Source organism: Phacochoerus africanus, chromosome 3, assembly GCF_016906955.1.
Source record: "Phacochoerus africanus isolate WHEZ1 chromosome 3, ROS_Pafr_v1, whole genome shotgun sequence".
Taxonomy (NCBI): Eukaryota; Metazoa; Chordata; class Mammalia; order Artiodactyla; family Suidae; genus Phacochoerus; species Phacochoerus africanus.
Window position 1 is genome coordinate 45,714,055 of NC_062546.1, and position 20,317 is coordinate 45,734,371.

At 40.8% G+C, this 20,317-nt stretch overlaps 1 protein-coding gene across 2 annotated transcripts in view; it reads right to left on the minus strand.

Moving 5' to 3' along the window:
• Positions 1–20,317, minus strand: part of PLCB1 (phospholipase C beta 1) — a 731,149-nt gene that overhangs the window by 106,104 nt on the left and 604,728 nt on the right. For both annotated transcript variants that reach the window (XM_047771691.1, XM_047771692.1), the window contains exons 24-27: positions 14,450–14,582; positions 11,047–11,100; positions 7,675–7,894; positions 1,753–1,933 (exon numbers count right to left, since the gene is read on the minus strand). In XM_047771691.1, coding sequence (XP_047627647.1) covers positions 1,753–1,933; positions 7,675–7,894; positions 11,047–11,100; positions 14,450–14,582 — 588 coding nt within the window. The remainder of the gene's footprint in view (positions 1–1,752; positions 1,934–7,674; positions 7,895–11,046; positions 11,101–14,449; positions 14,583–20,317) is intronic.

Genomic DNA, 20,317 nt, shown 5'->3' on the forward strand with positions numbered 1-20,317 from the left:
TCAAATCCCAACTACTCCACTTTCTAGTTGGAGAAATTTGGGAAAGTCACTACATTTCGCTGTATGTTTTTTACCTGCCAAATGGGTTGACAATAGCACCAAATGCCAGTGTTGTGAGGATTAAATAGGACCACTTAGCACAGCCTACGGCCTTGTGGTGGGGGGGTGCTCAATACACAGTTGCTATTTTAATTTTTATTGTTATTATTTTCTGGAGTCCTAGGGGGATAGGGTACTGAGAAAGACAGAGTTGTAGCTGGGTCCCAAAGCCATTATCTCCCACTAAAATTCACATGGTCTTCTCAGGTCTTCTGCAGCCTGCACCAAATCCCCCCCTCTGCCCAACTGTTCTTTCCCTGCTTAGATCTTATTTCAGGAGTTCACAACAAGGCAGACCATCCAAATTGTGGGGAGCTTGTTAAAAATAAGTCCTTGAGCCCCATATTTAGGTATAGAGCAGTGGGTCTCAAAGTGTGTGCCTGGTTCCAGAAGCGTCACCATCATCAGCCTTATGCCAGGCCTGTTAAATTGGAAATTTGGGGTAGGGTCTGACATTCTGTGTTTTAACAAGCTCTCCAAGTGATTCTAAGGCATGCTTAAGTGGACACTAACCAACCAAATGGAATCTGATTTTTTGATAAGCTCCCCTTATGATTTTTTTGGACCTGCTCATTTGCATACTGTCATTGAGAAGCTGAACCATCTGCTACACAGTCATGACTAAACCACCCACTGCTTGCAACCTGCAAGCAGAGCAGCCTCCGAATTCTCTTCCATGGACAGGTCTTCAGCAATGAGATGAGCAGGTTATACAAACACCTCTCAGAACCCATTTCCTCTGGGTATACTATTTATTTCTGTTCAGCTTACTCATGTGTTTTGTGTTTGGCACAAGCTTGTTTTCAAGGTTCCTGTATTGCATAATTCATTTAATTTACCTGTCAGTAAATACTTGTCATGACCCTACTATGTGTCAAGCCACCAACAACAGTGGAATGTCACAATCTCTGAGAAAACATTTTGGAGGACAAAACTGACTACTAAGGGAGATCATGGCATTTCTTTTCATAAGGAACCTCACTGGGTAGATAATATTTCATATTGTCCACTTAAATATTGATTTTTCTGAATGAAGGAGAGTGGATTTTATAATTTTTTTAGCTCTCTTGTTATTACTTCAAAGCTATACTACTACATAAACAAATGAACATTTATTTAGAGTATGTTCTTAATTTTCTTAAAGACATGTGTTGTGTAATTTCTTGTGTGATTTCAAATATCCCCCCAAATTATTAGAGCCCAAAAATGAGTTCATGAAAATAAAAATAAAACATGGCCTTACTGGAGAATAGAGAGAAGCCTGGCAAAGATGCTGGAAGAGCAGGGCTTGTAAAATAGTAGTTTAATGGACACTATGTGGTCTATGCAATTTTCATTTCTAAGAAATGATGATTTCATTGCTTTTTTATTTTTGTTGTTGCCTTTTAAAACCCAAGTACTGGGTTTTGATTGTGCTTTTACATTAAGCACATGTTTATCGTATGTCACAATATGGATCTAAGAAATGCATCTTACCTCTCTCTAAAACCTGGCAAAAAAAAAAAAAATAAGATTATTCAAGTAAGGAAGTAAAATGAAAGTGCCAGCCAGACCTGCTGCTGTCTTCCTTTTTGTTATCCAAGAGCCTCAAAATTTTCCTAAAGAAAAGAAGGTTCCAGCAATAGAAACTTAAATCACAATTTTCAGGCTTACTAGTTTAATGTGTTCTCGCTTCTGGTATTTTTCACTGTAATACTGTTCTTGTCGAAGATTAAGCAGTTGCTGCTGTTGTCGGTCCTTCAAGTCTATTAGCTTTTGGGTCATTTCGGCATCCAGGGCAGCGAGGTCTTGCTCAATGGTGGATGAACCATGGTCAGGGCTGCTGGGTTCTGATCTGCAGAAAACACAGAGCTTGACTCAAAAAAACATGCATGTCAGAGCAAGGTGGAGGGAGAGGGCTGTTCACCAGATTTCCTCCTAGGGAGAGCACTGTGTTTGGAAATAAATATTTAGATAAGCCACTTGAGGCTGAAACCGCAAGGACAAGCTTAGCAGCAGAGGGTCTTCATACACAGTAGAGGTGGAAAAGGAAAGCCAGGAAGCTGGGAGGCTGAGTGGTGGTGATGGAGAGAAAAATAATCCTCCCTTGGGAGAAAACATGTCTAATAAGGACTTTTCACAGCTTTTATTTATTTAGTTAGGTGGTTTTTTTGGGGGGGGGGGGGCTGCACCTGCAGCATATGGAGGTTCCCAGGTGAGGGGTTGAACTGGAGCCGTATCTGTGACCTGCCCTGCAGCTTGGGGCAACACCGATCCTTAACCCATTGAGCGAGGCCAGGGATCAAACCTGCATCCTCATGGATACTAGTCAGGTTCTTAACCCGCTGAGATACAACGGGAACTCCAATTTTTTGTTTGTTTGTTTATTGATTGATTGATTGATTGTCTTTTGTCTTTTTAGGGCCACACCTGCAGCATATGGAGGTTCCCAGGCTAATCAGAGCTGTTGCTACTAGCCTACGCCACAGCCACAGCAATGCCAGATCTGAGCCACACCTGCAACCTATACCACAGCTCATGGCAACGCCGGATCCTTAACCCACTGAACAAGGCTAGGGATCGAACCCGAAACCTCATGGTTCCTAGTTGGATTCATTTCCGCTGTGCCACGACAGGCACTCCTATTTTTTTTTTTTTTAACATGGCAAGTATAATGTAATTCCCAGCCACATTCCTCCTATACACCCTGCATTGATGATTCTGCAGAGGGAGTTGAAAAGAAACTGAATTTTGCATCTGGGCCACATAGATTGACAACAGAGAGCATGTGCAGATGCCACATACAGGCAATCCTCCCGGGTGCACATTCTGTTTCCTGACATCTTTTGCTAGCAAGGATTTGTTATTAAAATATGTTTCTTTGGGGGCTGAACCAACATCCTTGATCTCTCCACCCCAGATGGTACTTTCTTCAAAATGCTTTCATTCCCAGCGAAAAGAGGATGAATGAGGTTGATTCCAACATATTTATTGAGTGCTCACTTTGTACAGGGTGACTTTCTTTGAGTTATTCACAGCAGAGAATTATATAGATATTTAGAAATTTAGGACGGACACACATGGAAACAAACCAGGGCAATTCTCACTAACTTCTTATTGTCTTAAAACAGTGTGATTTCTTCAAGCTTTGTGCTCTTACTTCTTGGAAGACAATTTGAAAGAGGGACAGTGTTGGGAACGGGGTACTGAGAGCAGGTTTGCTCTTTGCATTTGTATGAAAACCTCTGGAGAAAGAACCACCTAAGATCCCCAGCACATCAGATTCTGTCTCCGTCTTTCCACTTGCGGCCATGTGGAACAGGCAGAAGAGGTTTCTGGAACCAGCTGCCATGCATTCCTTATGCTCTCTCTTCGCATCAGGCCAACATCAATGGTGCCACACCGAGAGGCCATTCGTAGAAGTTGGTGTTAGGATCCGATTTTGTCTAATAAGGAATGCAGAATTTCCTCCATAGTTTCTATGTGCATTTTACTTACAATGCCAAATGAGAAGGAACCCTCTCCCAGGCTCTTGGACCCTGATACATCAGAATGGCAAGGTTGCCTGAAGGTGGCCCTCCATCCTAGGATAAGTCTATTCCTCAACCTCAGAGCAGAGAAGCATGGGTGGGGGAGCTTCCCTCTTGGCATGAACATGAGATCCATTATCATCTTTTGTGGCAGGAAGTCAGTGTAGTCAGAACATAAAGGTGCTGCTTCATTCAGCCACCACCACCACAGCAGAGGCAACGAGGCAACATTTCCTGACCACTCAGCAGATGCCAGGGACCTGCTGCTTTACTTCTGGCTTTTGTGAAACCCAACTAGGAGGTGGGACCACCTCCACACTGGAAGAAACTGAGGCTCGGTGAGACAACGTGCCTAAGGACACAGAAAGGGGGAGCAGCAGTGCAGCTTACCCAAGGACAGACATCTAGAAAACAGCAAAGGCTGTGTTCTTCACAATGTGGAAGCTCAGTTGAGATGATAGATGTTTGGATAAGAAACTAATCTGATGTAATACTGTACACATGCAATGCTCATTGTTATAAGCAATGTTACCTCAAAAAAAAAATCTAAAAAAATTAACAAGAACCTACTGTAGGAGTTTCCATTGGGGCTCAGCAGGTTAAGAACCCAACACAGTCTCTGTGAGGATGTGGGTTTGATACCTGGCCTCACTCAGCGGGTTAAGGATCTGGCATTGCCACAAGCTGTGGCGAAGGTCACGGATGCGGCTTGGATCCTGAGTTCCTGTGGCTGTGGCATAGGCCTGCAGCTGCAGCTCCAATTCGACCCCTGGCCCAGGAACTTCCATATGCTGTGGGTGCGGCCCTAAAAAGAAAAAAAAAAAAAAAAAGCAGCAGCAGCAGCACAGGAAAACCTACTCAATAATTTTTAATAACCTATATGGGAAAAAAGAATGGAGATATATATAGGTATAACTAATTCACTTTGCCGTACACCTGAAATGAATACAATATTATGTCAACTATATACCAATAAAATTAAAAAATAATATTTCATTTGAAAATAATATGCCTATTATGTATTGATATATTTTTGTGAAAAATACCTACACACTCAAAACAGAAAGAAAATTAGCGAAATTTTTAAAATTTCACTGGCAAAAAAAGGAATTAATCTAATGGACATTATGACTGTCACATGGAGGTATTTCCGGGATCTTATTATATATCAAGGGGGATAAGATATGGACAGACATAGTCAGATCTCAGTGGTTTTGCTTCTTGAAGAAAAGTTTCTCCTGATGTATTTTTCAATACTAGATGCTTAGATGCTTTGTTGTTTATTGTTTGAGAGGAAAGTACAAAAAAAAAATAATAATAATAATAACCGAAGGAGCGATGTTTCTGCATCTCCTCCAAAAACAAGGTTGAAGACATTTTCCCCTGTTGCCTAATATTGCCGACATAAGATCCATGAGATGAATTCTCCTGTAATTTAATACCAGGAAAATGTTTGTCTTTCTTGAAAAAGCAAGCAAGTTTCCTTTAATCAGATAAAGAGACTGATCAAAGCCATCCATATTTCCTTTTCTCAGAAGCTAAGCACTAACTTCAGTATTCAAGGCCAGAAATTACATTAAATGGTAAGTGCTGTTGAGTCAAAATATAATGTGGACCACGCATTTGATTTTTTTCTCACATATGTGATATGAAATTTCTTGTAGCTACCTTAAAAAGAAATCAGTGGAATTAATTTAATAATATATTGTGCATAACCTGATCCTTGAAAATATTTCAACATGTAATTAAAGTCAATATAAGTCAATATAAAAAATGAGCTATTTTCCAGTCCTTTCATTAGTGAAGTTTTGAACTCTTCTGTGTGATTTATACTTAAGGCACATCTCAATTTGTGGGTTTTTTTTGGACTTTTTAGGGCTGCACCTGTGGCATACGGACATTCCCAGGTTAGGAGTCTGATCGCAGCTGCAGCTGCTGGCCTACACCACTGCCACAGCAATGCAGGATCCAAGCCTGTGTCTGTGTCCTGCACTGCAGCTTGTGGCAGCGTCAGATCCTTAAACCACTGAACGAGGTCAGGGATCAAAACCCCATGCTCATGGACACTATTTGGATTCTTAACCCATTGAGCCACAATGGGAACTCCCACATCTCAATTTCAAGGAGTCACTGTTTGTGGCTAGTGACTCATGTATTTGACAGCAGGTCTGGTAACTGGTAGACAGTCTGTGTGCATTTTTTTTTCCTATTTCTATAGGATTTTTATACATGTCTTCTATGATAAGTTACTTCAATATTCTATTGGAAGTTTGCAGGATATGACTTACAAGTAAATAAATACAGGAATAAACTGATGACTACATACAAATCACTAAGAAATTAGAAATTTTAGGCCAAGCTTTGCTTGAACTGTTTGTGTGACTGTGGGTACATGTTAAGCCTTTAGTTTTCCGCTTCTTCATTGAGGAAGTGACAAAAGTTCACTCAGACAGCTTCTAAGGCTGCTTTGGCTCTAAGAAATGATGACTTTGCTGCTTTTTAAAAACCAAGAACTAGGTTTTTATTGTGCTTTCAAGTTAAACACATGTTAACCATACGTCATAATATGTATCTGACAAATGCCTCTTACCACTCTAACGTGGCATCAAGATGGGATTATGGAGTGAGGAGTGAAGGTAAGGATGTGGTACAGCCTGTCTGACTCAGCTTCCATGCTCATGTAATTCCTGTGTTTCCATGTTAGCCACTTTGGGGTGATAACTGGGTGGGCTGTATTCACCATTGTGTTCCCAGAGCATACAGTAGGCACTCAATAATATTGGTTGAATGAATGTGTGAGAGATGCTTCTCCCCAGCACGATCTGAGTACAGGGGGCTGTGGGGACCCTTAGATGCTAAACAAGGGTTATTTCTCCAGGGCTTTGTGGGTTTCAGATAGAGCAGCAAAGGGTGGCAGAGATTTGATTTTCAACAAGACAACTTGCAGGATTTCCCTGGTAGTGATTGAATTAAGGATCCCGAGTTGTTAGTTCAGGCTGCAGCTGTGGTCTGTTGTCCCTGGAGCTTCTGCATGCCAAGGGTGTGGCCAAGAATTAAAAAAATAAAAACCTATCTCATCCTCAACACAAGTTGCCCCTCCAACTAGATTCTAGTACAGCAAATCAGCAATCAACTCAGCCAGCTGGTCTTGAGCCCTGAGGCTAAAACTCAAGAGTAGGACTTCCTGAATCTCTGGTCTTAGGATTTTGCCAAATAAAGAAATTCAGCCCACAAGCAAAAGTGAGCTGAGGGGAAAATGGATGGAATTGGGTGGTTTTCCTTCTTGCAGGGGTGTAGGTCCAAGACAAGGTATAACACATCGATTATCCATCAACTATACTTCAATTTAAAAAAAAAGATCAAGTGAGGATCATGATATGAAAATTTGCAAAGGAAGAAACAGAAATCAACAATAAATATGCCAAAAATTCAACTTAATATGGAAACATAAATTAAGGTATTAATGATACAACGTTTTTCTCCATCAATTTGCACTTTCATACCTTGCTGATAGTTACAAACTAAAAAACAAAAGGTATAAATTGATCTAGGGATCCCATTTATAGAATTTTTATTTAAAATAATTTATGAATACGTAAAAAGATTTATCCAAGCATGTTTATTACTACATTTCCTTTTTTTTTTTTTTCTTTCCAGGCCACACCTGCGGCGTATGGAAGTTCCCAAGCTAGGGATCAGCTGGAGCTGCAAATGCCAGCCTACACCACAGCCATAGCAACGCCAGATCCGAGATATATCTGTGCCCTCCACTGAAGCTTGCAGCAATGCCTGATCCTTAACCCACTGACCGAGGTCAGGAATCAAACCCACATTCTCATGGATACCAGTCGGGTTCTTAACCTGCTGAGCTGCAAAGGGAACTCTGTTACTACATTTCTTATAATAGCAGATAATCAAAAACAACCTGTATGTTCATCAATAGAAAATCATTTAAATAAACTGTAGTCTGTCCATTAAAAAAAAAAAATCACCGAAAATCCATATCGACGACTCTCTTCCTTTATACTATAAGACAAACCAATAAAAATATACCTATTCAACTTACTTTTTCTTACTATCCTTTTTGGCTGTCTTTTCCAAAGCTGCTCTCCTTCTCAAGTAGTCATTCTGGATTTCATTATATTTTGTAGTGTGTTCTTTGATAAGGTCAGTGGTTTTCTTGTGGTGTCTCTTAACCAGGTCTTTCATTTCTTTGTAGTGCTTCTTTTGCAGTTTCACAAATGACTTCTGCTGCTTTAGTTCTTCAATAGTCTGAGCTTCCACTTCTGCAACAAATGGGTATGTGAGGCATGGAAGGGCTGAGATACAGATGTGAAGAGGAGTAGCAGCTGTTTGTTAAGCAGCATTTGTCTCATCTGCGCCCTGTGAAGCTTGAGAGTAGAGCTCTGATATAAAACATATATTCCAGTTGGGCTCTATCACTTGCTAACTTTGTGACTATGTTACCAAATTTCCCAAAGACCTGATTTCTTTACTTGCAATTTTTTTTTTTTAAGTATGGGTTCCCTAGAAACAGAGCCCAAGAGAGGGATTCAAGTGCCTGTGATTTGCCGAGGGGGGCTTTCTGGAGGAGGGAAGTAAGGGCAGTAGATACAGAAGTGGCTGAACAAGGATGTTGTCACGGCTAGAGTCTGGTTTCTTGCCTGATCCTAGGGGGAGTTCTGGAGCAGTGAACTGTACTATAGAATCAGTCTCAGCTTGTGGCAAACAAGCCAGTTCTTTGCATAAATGGGAAAGTCACTGGGGAGAGGCAGAAGCTCCAGGAGAGGGTGCTTCCTTTTGGCTGAGGGCACTTTTCCTTCCTCTGCGGGCAGAGGAAGCTATGAGCTGTTAGTAGCCAGCATTCACCACAGTTGGGTGCGCCAGATGGTGAAAAGGACCTGAGTGGGCACCAACAAGATCCACTTAAGGATCACGATATTTCTCCTTTTTAGGGTTGCGAGGGTGATGAAGAAATTAAAGAACGAATGCAAAGTTTTTCGCATAGTTTCTGGCAGTGTGCTTTTGCAGGCTTAACAAGTGATTGTATAGGTTCTCCCGCACCATGTTTAAGGGGCACCATTCACAGAATAGACATTGTTGGTTTGTATATTTATCACAACATTGCTCCCGTATAAATCAATAAAGTGAGGGAAGGTTCTTAACTGTGATTTGCCCAAAGGCACCGTGAGGTTGATGGTAGTTTAGCTTACATCACTACACAGTGTTTAATTTAAAGCTGAGAAAACTTTTAATGTGACAGAGCTTAATTTTAAAACAGTATATTTTACTGATTTATGTAATCAATTCTAGAATAGGCATTTTAAAAATACCCTAACATTTCTAAAATGAAGATGGGTCATGTAGTCAATGGAATGTCATGATCTATTGGTGCTTTTCTTTCTTGACCATCCATGAATAGTGGGGTGCCTTAATATTGATGGTGTCTTAAATTCAGTGAGTTACCATTTATTTAAACCTAGATTAAGCCACAGTTCACATGTGTGCATCCTTTGATTTGAACTTTCTGCTTCTGGGAAACAAAAATAAGTTATCATAAATATTTAGAACTGTTAGGAGATTCAGAAATAATATATCCCATGAATAACAACAGACCAGAAAAGAAAATGAGATATACAGTGGATAAACATTGAAATCAGAGTAATAATTTATGTTCTTAATGTTAAGGTCTTGAAGCAATAGAAATATGCTCCACTTTTAAATAATGTATGTGTACTCCTGACATTCGATTCTTTTTGAGAAAGAGGCCAAGGAAGAATCAGGTACATTTATTTAACGGTTTCCCTCAGGTCCAAATGGACTCATTATGGTTACATAATGATTTATTATATTAAAATTCATAATCCTCAGGAATTTCTGCAGTTTGGTGACAGATTCAACCCCACTTCTTTAAAAATGGTGTGCAGGGTACCAACTGTGGTAAGTTTAGCAGCAGAGTTCAAGATGTTCCATCCTATGATTAAAAATAATTCCACAGAAAGCACTATTTTTTAAAAGTCTGTGCATCAAAGGCTATTCTTTGAGTATGCTCTTAAGCATAAAAGTAAGGTCCATTTATCTGAAGGAAACAAATATCACTCATAAACTATCCAGAGATAAGCACTGCTAAGTGCTAATAAGTACAGATCCCTGATCTTCATCTCTGCAGTTATTTAAGTAATATTAGAATCGGTAATTACTTATTTACATGTGTCTCTTGTTTCATGTGTTAACATTGTATCATTTCCCATGGGATTAAATCTTTTTTGTTAAATTTTTACCTTTTATATTTTTTGGCCACACCTGTGGCATGCGGAAGTTCCTGAGTCAGGGCTAAAACTCCTGCCACAGCTGTAACCCAAGCCACAGCAGTGACAATGCCAGATCCTTAACCTGCTGCGCCACCAGGGAACTCTTTGGAGTTAAATCTTTAAGCACTTGTTTTCTTTTAATACATTCCTAAAGTAATTTTTCAATGCATATTTTATGTATTATTTTGCTGTGCACATACATGCATAAAAGTGTATAAAACATAGATACCCCTTTAAATGTACACACAGTGAACAGGCTTCTATAGCTATCACTTAGATTAAGATCGAAATACAATCAACACCCCAGAGGCCCTCTTTTTGTTTCCTGCTCCCCCCTCCCATCCTCCTAAGAATAATCCAAATCCATATTTCTAACAGCACAAATTAGTTTTGCCTATTTTTGTACTTTATGTAGCCAGAATAGAAAAAAAAATGTGCTCTTTTGTATCTGTCCTCTTTTCTTCAACATTATGCTTGTGAATTTTATCCATGTAGTTGTATAGAATTGTAGTTTATTTCTACAGCTGTATCCTATTTTATCTGTGACTATATCAGAATTTATTTATTCACCCTGGTGTTCATGGACATTTAGGTTGTTTACAGTTACCCACAGTGCTGCTTTTGGTAAACATGTATGTACATTTCTGTTTTTCTTTAGGCCAGTATTACAAAGAAAGCTTGTATCAATTTTAATCCTGCTAGTTTCAGTAGCTAACAAAATATAAAATATTTCTAAACTGTATCATGGTTCTTATACACTGTGTATTCTATGGTCACAAATCGTTCATATTACGCATTTCTAAAATATGCTTTATTGTGGGCACTTTGGGAAGAGTGAATTCCTGTTCACTAGGTCACATTTTCAGTTTTAAACTATTCCTTGATTCTAAAATACATTTTGTGAAATTATGTTATTTTTATACTAACAGGGTTCTATCTGCCAAGTATGGTTCCTTCTCTGTGCTTACATTGTGTGGCTTGAACCAGGAGGCACATCTGGAGACGGTTTTAGAAAAGAAATATTAATGGCATTATATTTCAAAGCTGAAGAGACATCTCTCCTCTAAATCCTTAGACTGTATAATATTCAGCTGCCTATTTCCATAGGGGAAAAGTGTAGTACTTACCTGTTAAAACACTCTGAATAAGATCTTCTGTTTTGGCAGGTGCCTTTACAGAACCTAAAATGAAAAGATAAAATAAATAGCCTCCTTTAACTTTAAGATTTTTGTCCTTCCTATAAAACAATATTTGGCCCTTGACTCTAAATTTCCTTATGGAGAAATTACAAACTGCAGGAGAAATTTCTCCTAAAAATATTCTAAGGAATGTCTTCATGTTGTACCTTTGAGGAAACCTAAATAAATGTGAATCTATAAGCTCCATTTATAGAGAGAAAGGAAATCTTTCCACTTTGAATCAAAACTGTCAACAGATTCAGTTAGGCAATGATATTGCCACCTTTCGGCAAAATCAGGAATAGCAAGTGGTGTTTTAAAAATCAAAGGCTTGGAGTTTCCATCTTGGCTCAGCAGAAACGAAACCGACTGGTATCCATGAGGGCACAGGTTAAATTCCTGGCCTCATTCAGTGGGTAAAAGGATCCGGCACTGCTGTGAGCTGTGGCTTGGACCTGGTGTTGTTATGGCTCTGGCATAGGCCAGTAGCTACAGTTAAAATTCGACCCCTAGTCTGGGAACTTCCATGCGCCATGGGTGCACCCTAAAAAAAATCAAAGGCTTGGAGTTCTCCTGTGCTGCAGTGGGTTAAGGATCTGGCGATGTCACTACTGTGACTTGGGTCACTCTGTGGCTCGGGTTCAATCCCCGGCCCCGGAACCTCCATATGCTGAGGATGTGGCAAAAAATAAAATAAAAATCAAAGGCTAACCAGCAGGCAGGAATAATCTGCAGGCAAGATCCATTGGTGGTGCCAGAATCACTGTACAAAAGTTTAAGAAGAAACAGGACAGTTGCATATCTAAAAGTACCTCCCCCAAGATATCAATTAACTATAAAAGGGAAAATTGTAACTTTCAGTGGAGAAACATGGCACCTTAACCAAGTGATCTGATATCACTGATGATGAGATAGTAACCTCAGGTACCCCGAATATGATGCTCTGAGAATGGCATCACTTTTGTGATATTCTTGCCAAAAATGCATAACCCAAATTTAATCATGAGAAAACATCAGGCCAACCCAAACTGAGGGACTATCACCAAAGTAACTGACTAGTACTCTTGTATTACTTAATTAATTAATTATTTTTTTTTAGGGCCACACCTGAGGCATATGGAGGTTTCCAGGCTAGGGGTCGAACTGGAGCTGTAGCTGCCGGCCTATACCACAGCCACAGCCACAGCAATGCGGGAACTGAGCCATGTCTTTGACCTACACCACAGCTCACGGCAACACTGGATACTTAACCCACCGAGCGAGATCAAGGATCAAACCCTCATCCTCATGGATGCTAGTTGGGTTCCTTAACCGCTGAGCCACGACGGGAACTCCTATTTATTTTTTAAATGGGAGTACCCTCGGAATGGAACGGGAATTCCTATGCCAGTGATTCAGTTCTAGCTGCATCTGAGACCTATGCCGCAGCTGCTGCAATGCAGAATCCTTTAATCCCACTGAGTCAGGCTGAGGATCAAACCCGGGTCTCCGCAGCAACCCCAGCTGATGAAGTCAGATTTTTAACCCACTGTGCCACAGCAGGAACTCCTGACTAGTACTCTTTAAAAAGGCCAAGGGCATGAACACTGTCAGAGATTTAAGGAGGCTAAGGAGACATGATAATTAATACACTGTGGGATCCTTTTCCCCTAACAATAAAATATGTTAGGGGAAAGAAGGTAAAGTTCAAACACGCCTGCGGTTTAGTTGAGTATTGCACCAATATTAATTCCCGGTCTGACTTGGACTAGCATTAATGCCGGGGAAGAGGAGGCCATTTTCCAATGTATTCTGTACTATTTTAAAAATGATTCTGGGAGTTCCTGTTGTGCCTCAGCAGAAACAAATCTGACCAGTGTCCATGAGGACGCAGGTTCCATCCCTGGCCTTGCTCAGTGGTTTAAGGATCCGATGTTGCCTTGAGCTGCAGTGTAGGTCACAGGCGTGGCTCATATCTGGCGTTGCTATGGCTGCGGCTAGGCTGGCAGCTGCAGATCTGATTCGACCCCTAGCCTGGGAACCTCCATATGCTGTAGGTGCGGCCCTAAAACAGCAGGAAAAAAAAGACAAAAAAAAAAAAAGATTCTGAAAGTCAAATGATTCCAAATCATCCAGTTAAAAGACTAAAATACTAAAATGTTAAATTCTCTTTTACTTTCAAAAGCATAAGGTTATAGTCACTATTTCAGGGACTTGTTCATATTCCAGAAGCACTTAATGATTTGGTATATAAAATTTTCACTTGGAAACATCACTTCTTGTTTTATACTCAAGTCATCTCCTTACTATTATTGATCTCTGAAAACTTTCTCTCTCTCTCTTTTTTTAAGGGGTGCAGATATTAGCATATGGAAATTCCAGGGCTAGGGGTCGAATTGGAACTATAGCTGCTGGCCTACACCACAGCCACATCAACAACAGACCTATACAGCGACTGAGAACTATACAACGACTTGCGCAACACTGGATCTTTAACCTACTGAGGGGGGCCAGGGATTGAACCCTCACCCTCATAGTTACTAGTCGGGTTTTTTTCTGCTGAGCCACAATAGAAAACTTCCCACGACTTTCTTAAGTGGCCTCAGTAGGAGCACAGAAGCTAAAAGCAAGAACTTCAGGACTGTGGAGAAGTGAGGTACTTCCAGAGGTACCCTGTCATTTAAAAACTGCCATTTCTTCCTCTGCAGCATGGGATTCTACAAGAGTAGAACTGAACTTCAGATGCTTGGTCTAACAGTTAAATGAGATAATCCATGGGAAGGGTTGCATAGAGTACTCAGCACATGGTAGTCACTTAAATTCTTGAAAAGTAAGTTGGAGGAAGATGGGAAGGAATTCTTGGCAGAGACTTAGTGAGGCAGAACTACAAACATGCTTCTAAAGCAAAACAGAGTTCCCTTGTGGCTCGATGGGTTAAGGATCCTGCGTTGTCACTGTGTGCATGTGATTCCTGGCCTGAGAACTTCCATATGCCTTGGGCATGGCCAAAAATAAAACAAAAATAAACCACACCCTGCCAGTGAATGGACCATAATCTATCACTAAACAAAGACATGGGGAATCTGGGTGATATACCGTTGTGGCATCATATGTTATCAGCAGGGCCAGATGAGCACTTATGAGTCTCTTTTGGGATTCACTAATTTTTTCCGCCCTCCCTTCCCTTCCTTCCCTCCTTCCTCCCTTCCCTTCCTCATTCATTCCCTCATCACACATTTCCGGAGCACCTCCTAGGCCCATGAATCTCTGTTTACGTGATGCTAGTGCTAACTCAATCATGCCACTTCCTTTAGTGGAACAAATAAACTAGAGGCTCCTAGTCACGTGGCACAGCTCTTGCCTCAGAGTTTACCTGGAGCTGGCTGGCTGTGGAGAGCCTGGGAGGGTGGTTTTGGTGCCAGGGATGTAGTGTGATTCACCCCGTTCTCTGCCGGAGTTGTCCTGGTTTCACTTGGAGCTTCTGATGGTGCTTCCCCAGGATCAACCTAAAATTATAAACATCCCTTCATTTTCCACATTTTTTACTGTGCTTCTGTTACCTTCCTAAACCCACCAGGCTACATCGGATAGCATTTTCACAACTCATTTGGAATCTGAAATATCACATTTGGTGTAGAAAGTAGGATGTAAACAGCATGGTGTTGAACAATGATTGTGGCAGGTTAATTGTATTAAGGGCCCCGATTTTTCCACCTTCCTTTGTCCATGGCCCTTGGACATGTCCTCCTTGCACTGACGCTGGACCTCAGCATGGGATCTACTTCACTTAAATGAGAGAGTAGAAACCTTGATATCAGCAGTGAATTGAAAAGGAGTTTTCATTTTTTTTTTCTCGCTTTCTCAGACCCCTGCTAGAGCAGTGGAGAATGAGAAACCACATGGAGGAGAGCTGAGTCAGGTAGGTGGGGTGGGGGGGAGGTCCTGGGCCAGCCAGGCCCCAGCTGACCACATCCATTTAAGTGAGCTTGGCAGGATGAGCTGACCCCGTCCAGATCAACAAAACTGCTCGGATGTCAAAATGACTCATGAATAATAATAAGTAGCTGATGTTGGAAGCCACTAAATGTGGGGGTTGTTATGCAGCAGTAGCTAACTGATACAGTAGTCATAAGCATAGACTGTGGAGTCAAACTTATCTGATATCAAATTCTGGCCTTGCTGCTTATTAGAGTGTGATACCCGGTACGTTACTTGTCTGTGCTTCAGTTTTCTCATCTTTATAGATGAAGATGTATATGTACTGGGGATCAAAATATTATCTATGCAGTAAGGTTGTTTAGAGGATCAAATAAGTTGTCATTTATAAAATGCTTAGAGTATTTCCTGGCACAGAGTAAACATGTGCATGTTAAATAAATAGATAAAACATTTAAGCTTGTATAACATCACCAATGAATAATAACAACAGGGAGTTCCCATCGTGGCTCAGAGGTTAACGAATCTGACTAGGAACCATGAGGTTGCGGGTTCGATCCCTGGCCTTGCTCAGTGGGTTAAGGATCTGGCGTTGCCGTGAGCTGTGCTGTAGGTTGCAGACGTGGCTCAGATCCCACGTTGCTGTGACTGTGGTGTAGGCCAGTGGCTACAGCTCCAATTAGACCCTAGACTGGGAACCTGCATATGCTATGGGAGCAGCCCTAGAAAAGGCAAAAATAAATAAATAAATAAATAATAATAATAACAAATGCATTAAAACTTATGAAATCTATTCCATCCACTCCAGCTGCTAGTCTGCTATGCCCTGTGCAGAGCAAATATTTAATGCTTGATGAGTAAACGATTTTCATAAAAAACAATTGCCTCAGGAGTTATACCATTTTGGTGATGCTTTTCAGGGTTCTGCAGCTCTTTCCTCAGAACTGCCTTCTGAGCTCAAGGCAGATTTTACTGAGAGTGAGGCTATCCCAATGCTCTACTTTGTAGTACATTATATTAGGAAATGGCCAGAAGTCCTCTGGAGCCCAATGTTGCGACATTTTGTCCTGTAATTACAGACAGCAGATTGTCTTATGATAACATTTCCATAAAATGTAAGATGAAAATGAAAATAATGACACTGATTGTCACAGTGGCTTTTAGTCTGTCCCTGAGAGCATCTTTAAAACATGAGTTCCAACATTGTTTTTGGTGATGGCAGGACTCATCATAATTCAACCAACAATCTCTATGGACACACTGCAGTCTGCTCTGCTCAGCTGCTGGCATTGAGATATAAGGGATGAGCCCTGAGGCCAGGAGGGAATCAAGTGGAGGAGGCAGATGCTAAGCCAGTAACCTAGGCTGCCTATAGAACTCATTATGTGGAACTTTTTGGAAAAATGGCTACTTTGGATGGGGAAGTTCTAGGTATATTTATGTTATTCAGTTACCCCCATCAGGAAAATTCTCCCTAAAGTCAACTATGCCAAGGGAAGGGATTGCATATTTTTTTTCTTCAGTAAGAAATTATATACTAGAGGCTTAGGGTCCAAATGCAGTGCAATGGAAATGCTCACTCAGTGTTGTCAGATTTTTTTATTTTCCAGCTCCCACAGGCATTTGGAAATTCCCTGGTGGAGGATGGAAGCACGTCACAGTAGCAACCCAAGGCACTGCAATGACAATGCCAGATCCTTAACCAGCTGCACCACAAGGGAACTCCAGCATTGTCGGATTTTAAAATGGATTTCTTGCTTCACTTGAAAAAGCAGATTGGGCAACAGTGGGCCTGCATGCCCACTTGGGATCAGAACAGAGGGGTTTCTGCCCCTTCTAGGATGTTCCTTCCTGTCTCATTTAGATTTCACTTGCCTCACTCCTGTAGGCATTTGGGTTTGTAGGACACACTTGAGAAGATGGAACTATCAAAGATGTTTGATGACAAAATTTGGAAAAGAGATGCATTTATTTTGCACAGGAAAGACTGAAGGAAAGGGAATATTCTTTCCTTCAGGTCATCAGAAAAGTTACCCACTGGGCTTGGTCCTCTAGCTTGGATACAGTTGGGGTAAAGTCTCCCAGGCTCCCAGCCATAGGAGGTGCCTGTGGCCACCAAACTCAGTTGCTTGGAAAACAGGGATGGAAAGTGACCCTGATCCATGTGCAGCTGATCTTCCTCATATATATCCAGGCAGGTTTCTGAAACCATGTGTGGGGTGAATCAGATTCTTCCCAGGGTGACTGCTGGCTGAAATTAGCCCTCTGGAGAAAGATCTGGAAGAATAACATTTTGATGGAGGAAAGAATGGAAGTGATGGAAAGCCAGTTTCCACAAAGGCAATAATGTGCGACTTTTAGGATTGATGTCTTGAGGGTCTCAAGCTGGAGGTGAACGCAATATGAACCCAGCAAGCTTGTTTGTCTGTATCAGGTTGGTTTGCGTGGAGTGGTGTGTCCTTAGGAGACCAAATTCCATCATTAACTTGAGTCAAGATGCAGGAAATAGAAATCTCTGCTTAGCAAGGGTAAGACAAAGCCCTTACATTCCAGAAACTGACATAATGGATGACTTCAAGGATATTTTTTTAAAAGCAGATCAATTCTGAGGAAACATACTGGCAAACACTTTGTAGTTATAACTGAGGATCAAGAGTTCACCAAGGTTTGGTGTTGGCTCTGAGGGAAGCTTTGGAGAAATGCTTGGTCCAGGGGTCCTGGGGTTGCCACCAGCACAGAAGGTTGCGTTACACAACCCTGGGGGTGGGGGTGGGGTTGGGGTGAGTGGGAAGCACCCTACACACTGTATAGGAACAGGCAGTTCCTAGAAATGATGGAAATGAGTGAAAAGGACTAGATTTAATGCAACAGAGCAAAGCGAGTCTGTGCCCAGAGCTGGAGAGGAAGTTCTTGGGAAGGGCCTCCTGAATTCAAGACTTTTACTGCTTAGGCTTCGAGGAAAGCCAGAACACTGAATTTTTATGTCAAATCTCCCAATTTAAAATCACTGTGAAGCCAAACAAAGCTCATTTTCAGGCTGCACGTGGCCCAGGAGCAGCCCCCTCTATCATCTGCTCAGAAAGAGTTTGCCTGGATTTCCGGGATTGCGTCAGGGTGGGCCACCCACCTACAGTGAATGCCAGAACCACAGTGCATGGTGGGCAGGGCCGACAGGTCTGCAGCCTCCCACCCCCCACCTCCTTGCCCCAGTGGCCTAACAAAGGTGGAGAGAAGAGGGCTGGTGGGCAGGAAGGATGCTGGATGCTGGGCTAAGGAATCTGGGGCCCCTCCTGTAGCTTGTTAGGGGCCTCTGAGGATTTTCTAGAAACAGATTTTATTTGTCAGTTTTGTGAGAATCTATAATAGCAAATATTTCAGACTGATGCTTAAAATATGTTGCTAACAGGGCAGTATACACAGATTTTAATTGACATCTCCCTGATGGAGATTGACAATAGAAACAGCTGTAGATCACCCTATGCCAGACACTGTTATACATGCCAGCTTCATGGCACCCAGAGAGCGACAACCGCTCAACTCCATTATACAGCAAAGAAATCAGAGGTGTTATTAAAGGTTTTTACTAAAGACATTATTAAAAGTCATATAACTTGCTAGAGACCACACTGTTAACTGTGGGATTGGTGTTTGAATATAGGTTACAGTCTAAAGTCTGGATTTTTCTACTGCCCTAATTCACTCTGTATCCTATGATAATTGCAACCTAAGGAACCACCATAGTTGCTTACTTTGCTGCCAGAGATACAGCGATGTATAAATATAAACATTATTCTCAAAGAACTTACTCTGTTGCACTAAAAAAAGGCATTCATATATTAAAAGTTAAATGAATTAAATAAAATAGTTAAGCAAGTTAAATACAGGAGTTGAAAAACAAAAAAGCCCCTCTACAATTAAATTTAATTTCTGACATCATAACTAGAAGGTTGATTAATTCCCACTCCCTGGATATATGAGATGAAATGCAAAAGCCAAATTCTTTGCCCCACTCACAAGAATCACTGGAAGCTAACCCTTGTGACTTTATTTCTCCTCAGTCTTTTTCCAAATTTTTTTTTTTTAATGAGTTTGAACAAAATAATCATGAAGTCCTTTCGTATCATGCTGGAAATTACAATAGAAACAAAAGCACTAAAATTATCAGTTTTCTCAACTTAATAGTGAGACTTTGGGGATCCAATTAAACAAATTTCAAAGAAAGAAGGTTTAGAAGTTAATATTTCAGGTGTACTGGATATTGCTTAGCTGAATGGAGAAAAATGTGCATAATTATCTACAGCAGAAGTAGGTCACTGCCCTCCAGTGGCCAAATGAAAGCATTACAATATTTTCCCTTCAAAATACAGAATTGTGAATCTGTTAAATTCAAGGTTTTATAAAAATATTTATGTCCTTCCTGTTTCAAAATGAATAACAATGCCTTTAAAACATAATACAGGAGCCCCCCTGGTGGCTCAGTGGGTTAAGGATCCTGCATTGTCACTGCTGTGGCTTGGATCACTGCTGTGTTTTGAGTTTGATCCCTGGCCTGGGAACTTCTGCATGATACAGGAGTGGGCTAATAATAATAATAATAATAATAATAATAATACAAGTGGATCAGTAAAAGAATAATAGGAAAGGCCATTTTTACAAGTTTTAGAGAAGGTAGAAATGCCATTTGGTATGCTTGCTAGTTGAAAAGACTTCCATCCTGGGCACTGAAAATTTGGATCTGACAATCAAGCAATAGAAAACTAGGATTTGGGAAACTGGTGGTTAATATGTTAAGTAAAGGGTCTTTAAATACCAAAATACATGACTGCACTGTTGATGTGGGTGTCTTGCTAAGTCATCTAAAAAGTACAATCCATTCCATATCATGGTTAGGATGACAGCATCTTCCCTCAGAAACCAGATGGGTAAGGGGCAAAGACATCAGTGTTCCACAATGTTAAGAGCAAGACTCATACTTTCATAAAGCAAAAGTCCAGTCCACTCAAGATGTGGGCAATGGATGTGGTTTTACCAAAACTAGCCTTTCCCTTAAGAAAGAGCTTCCTTAAACATATGTAAAACTGGTACCTTAAATTTATATTACTTGAGTGAAATTACATAATGGATTTGTCCCACATTTCTAAAAAATTCAGAACATTTGAAAAAAAAATTATATCCTGATATATGTGTCTTGAAGTGTTTAGGGATAAAGTATACTAATATTTGCAGCCTACTTTGAAATATATCAAAAATAAGATGGAATAGGAGTTCCCATCGTGGCGCAGTGGTTAACGAATCTGACTAGGAA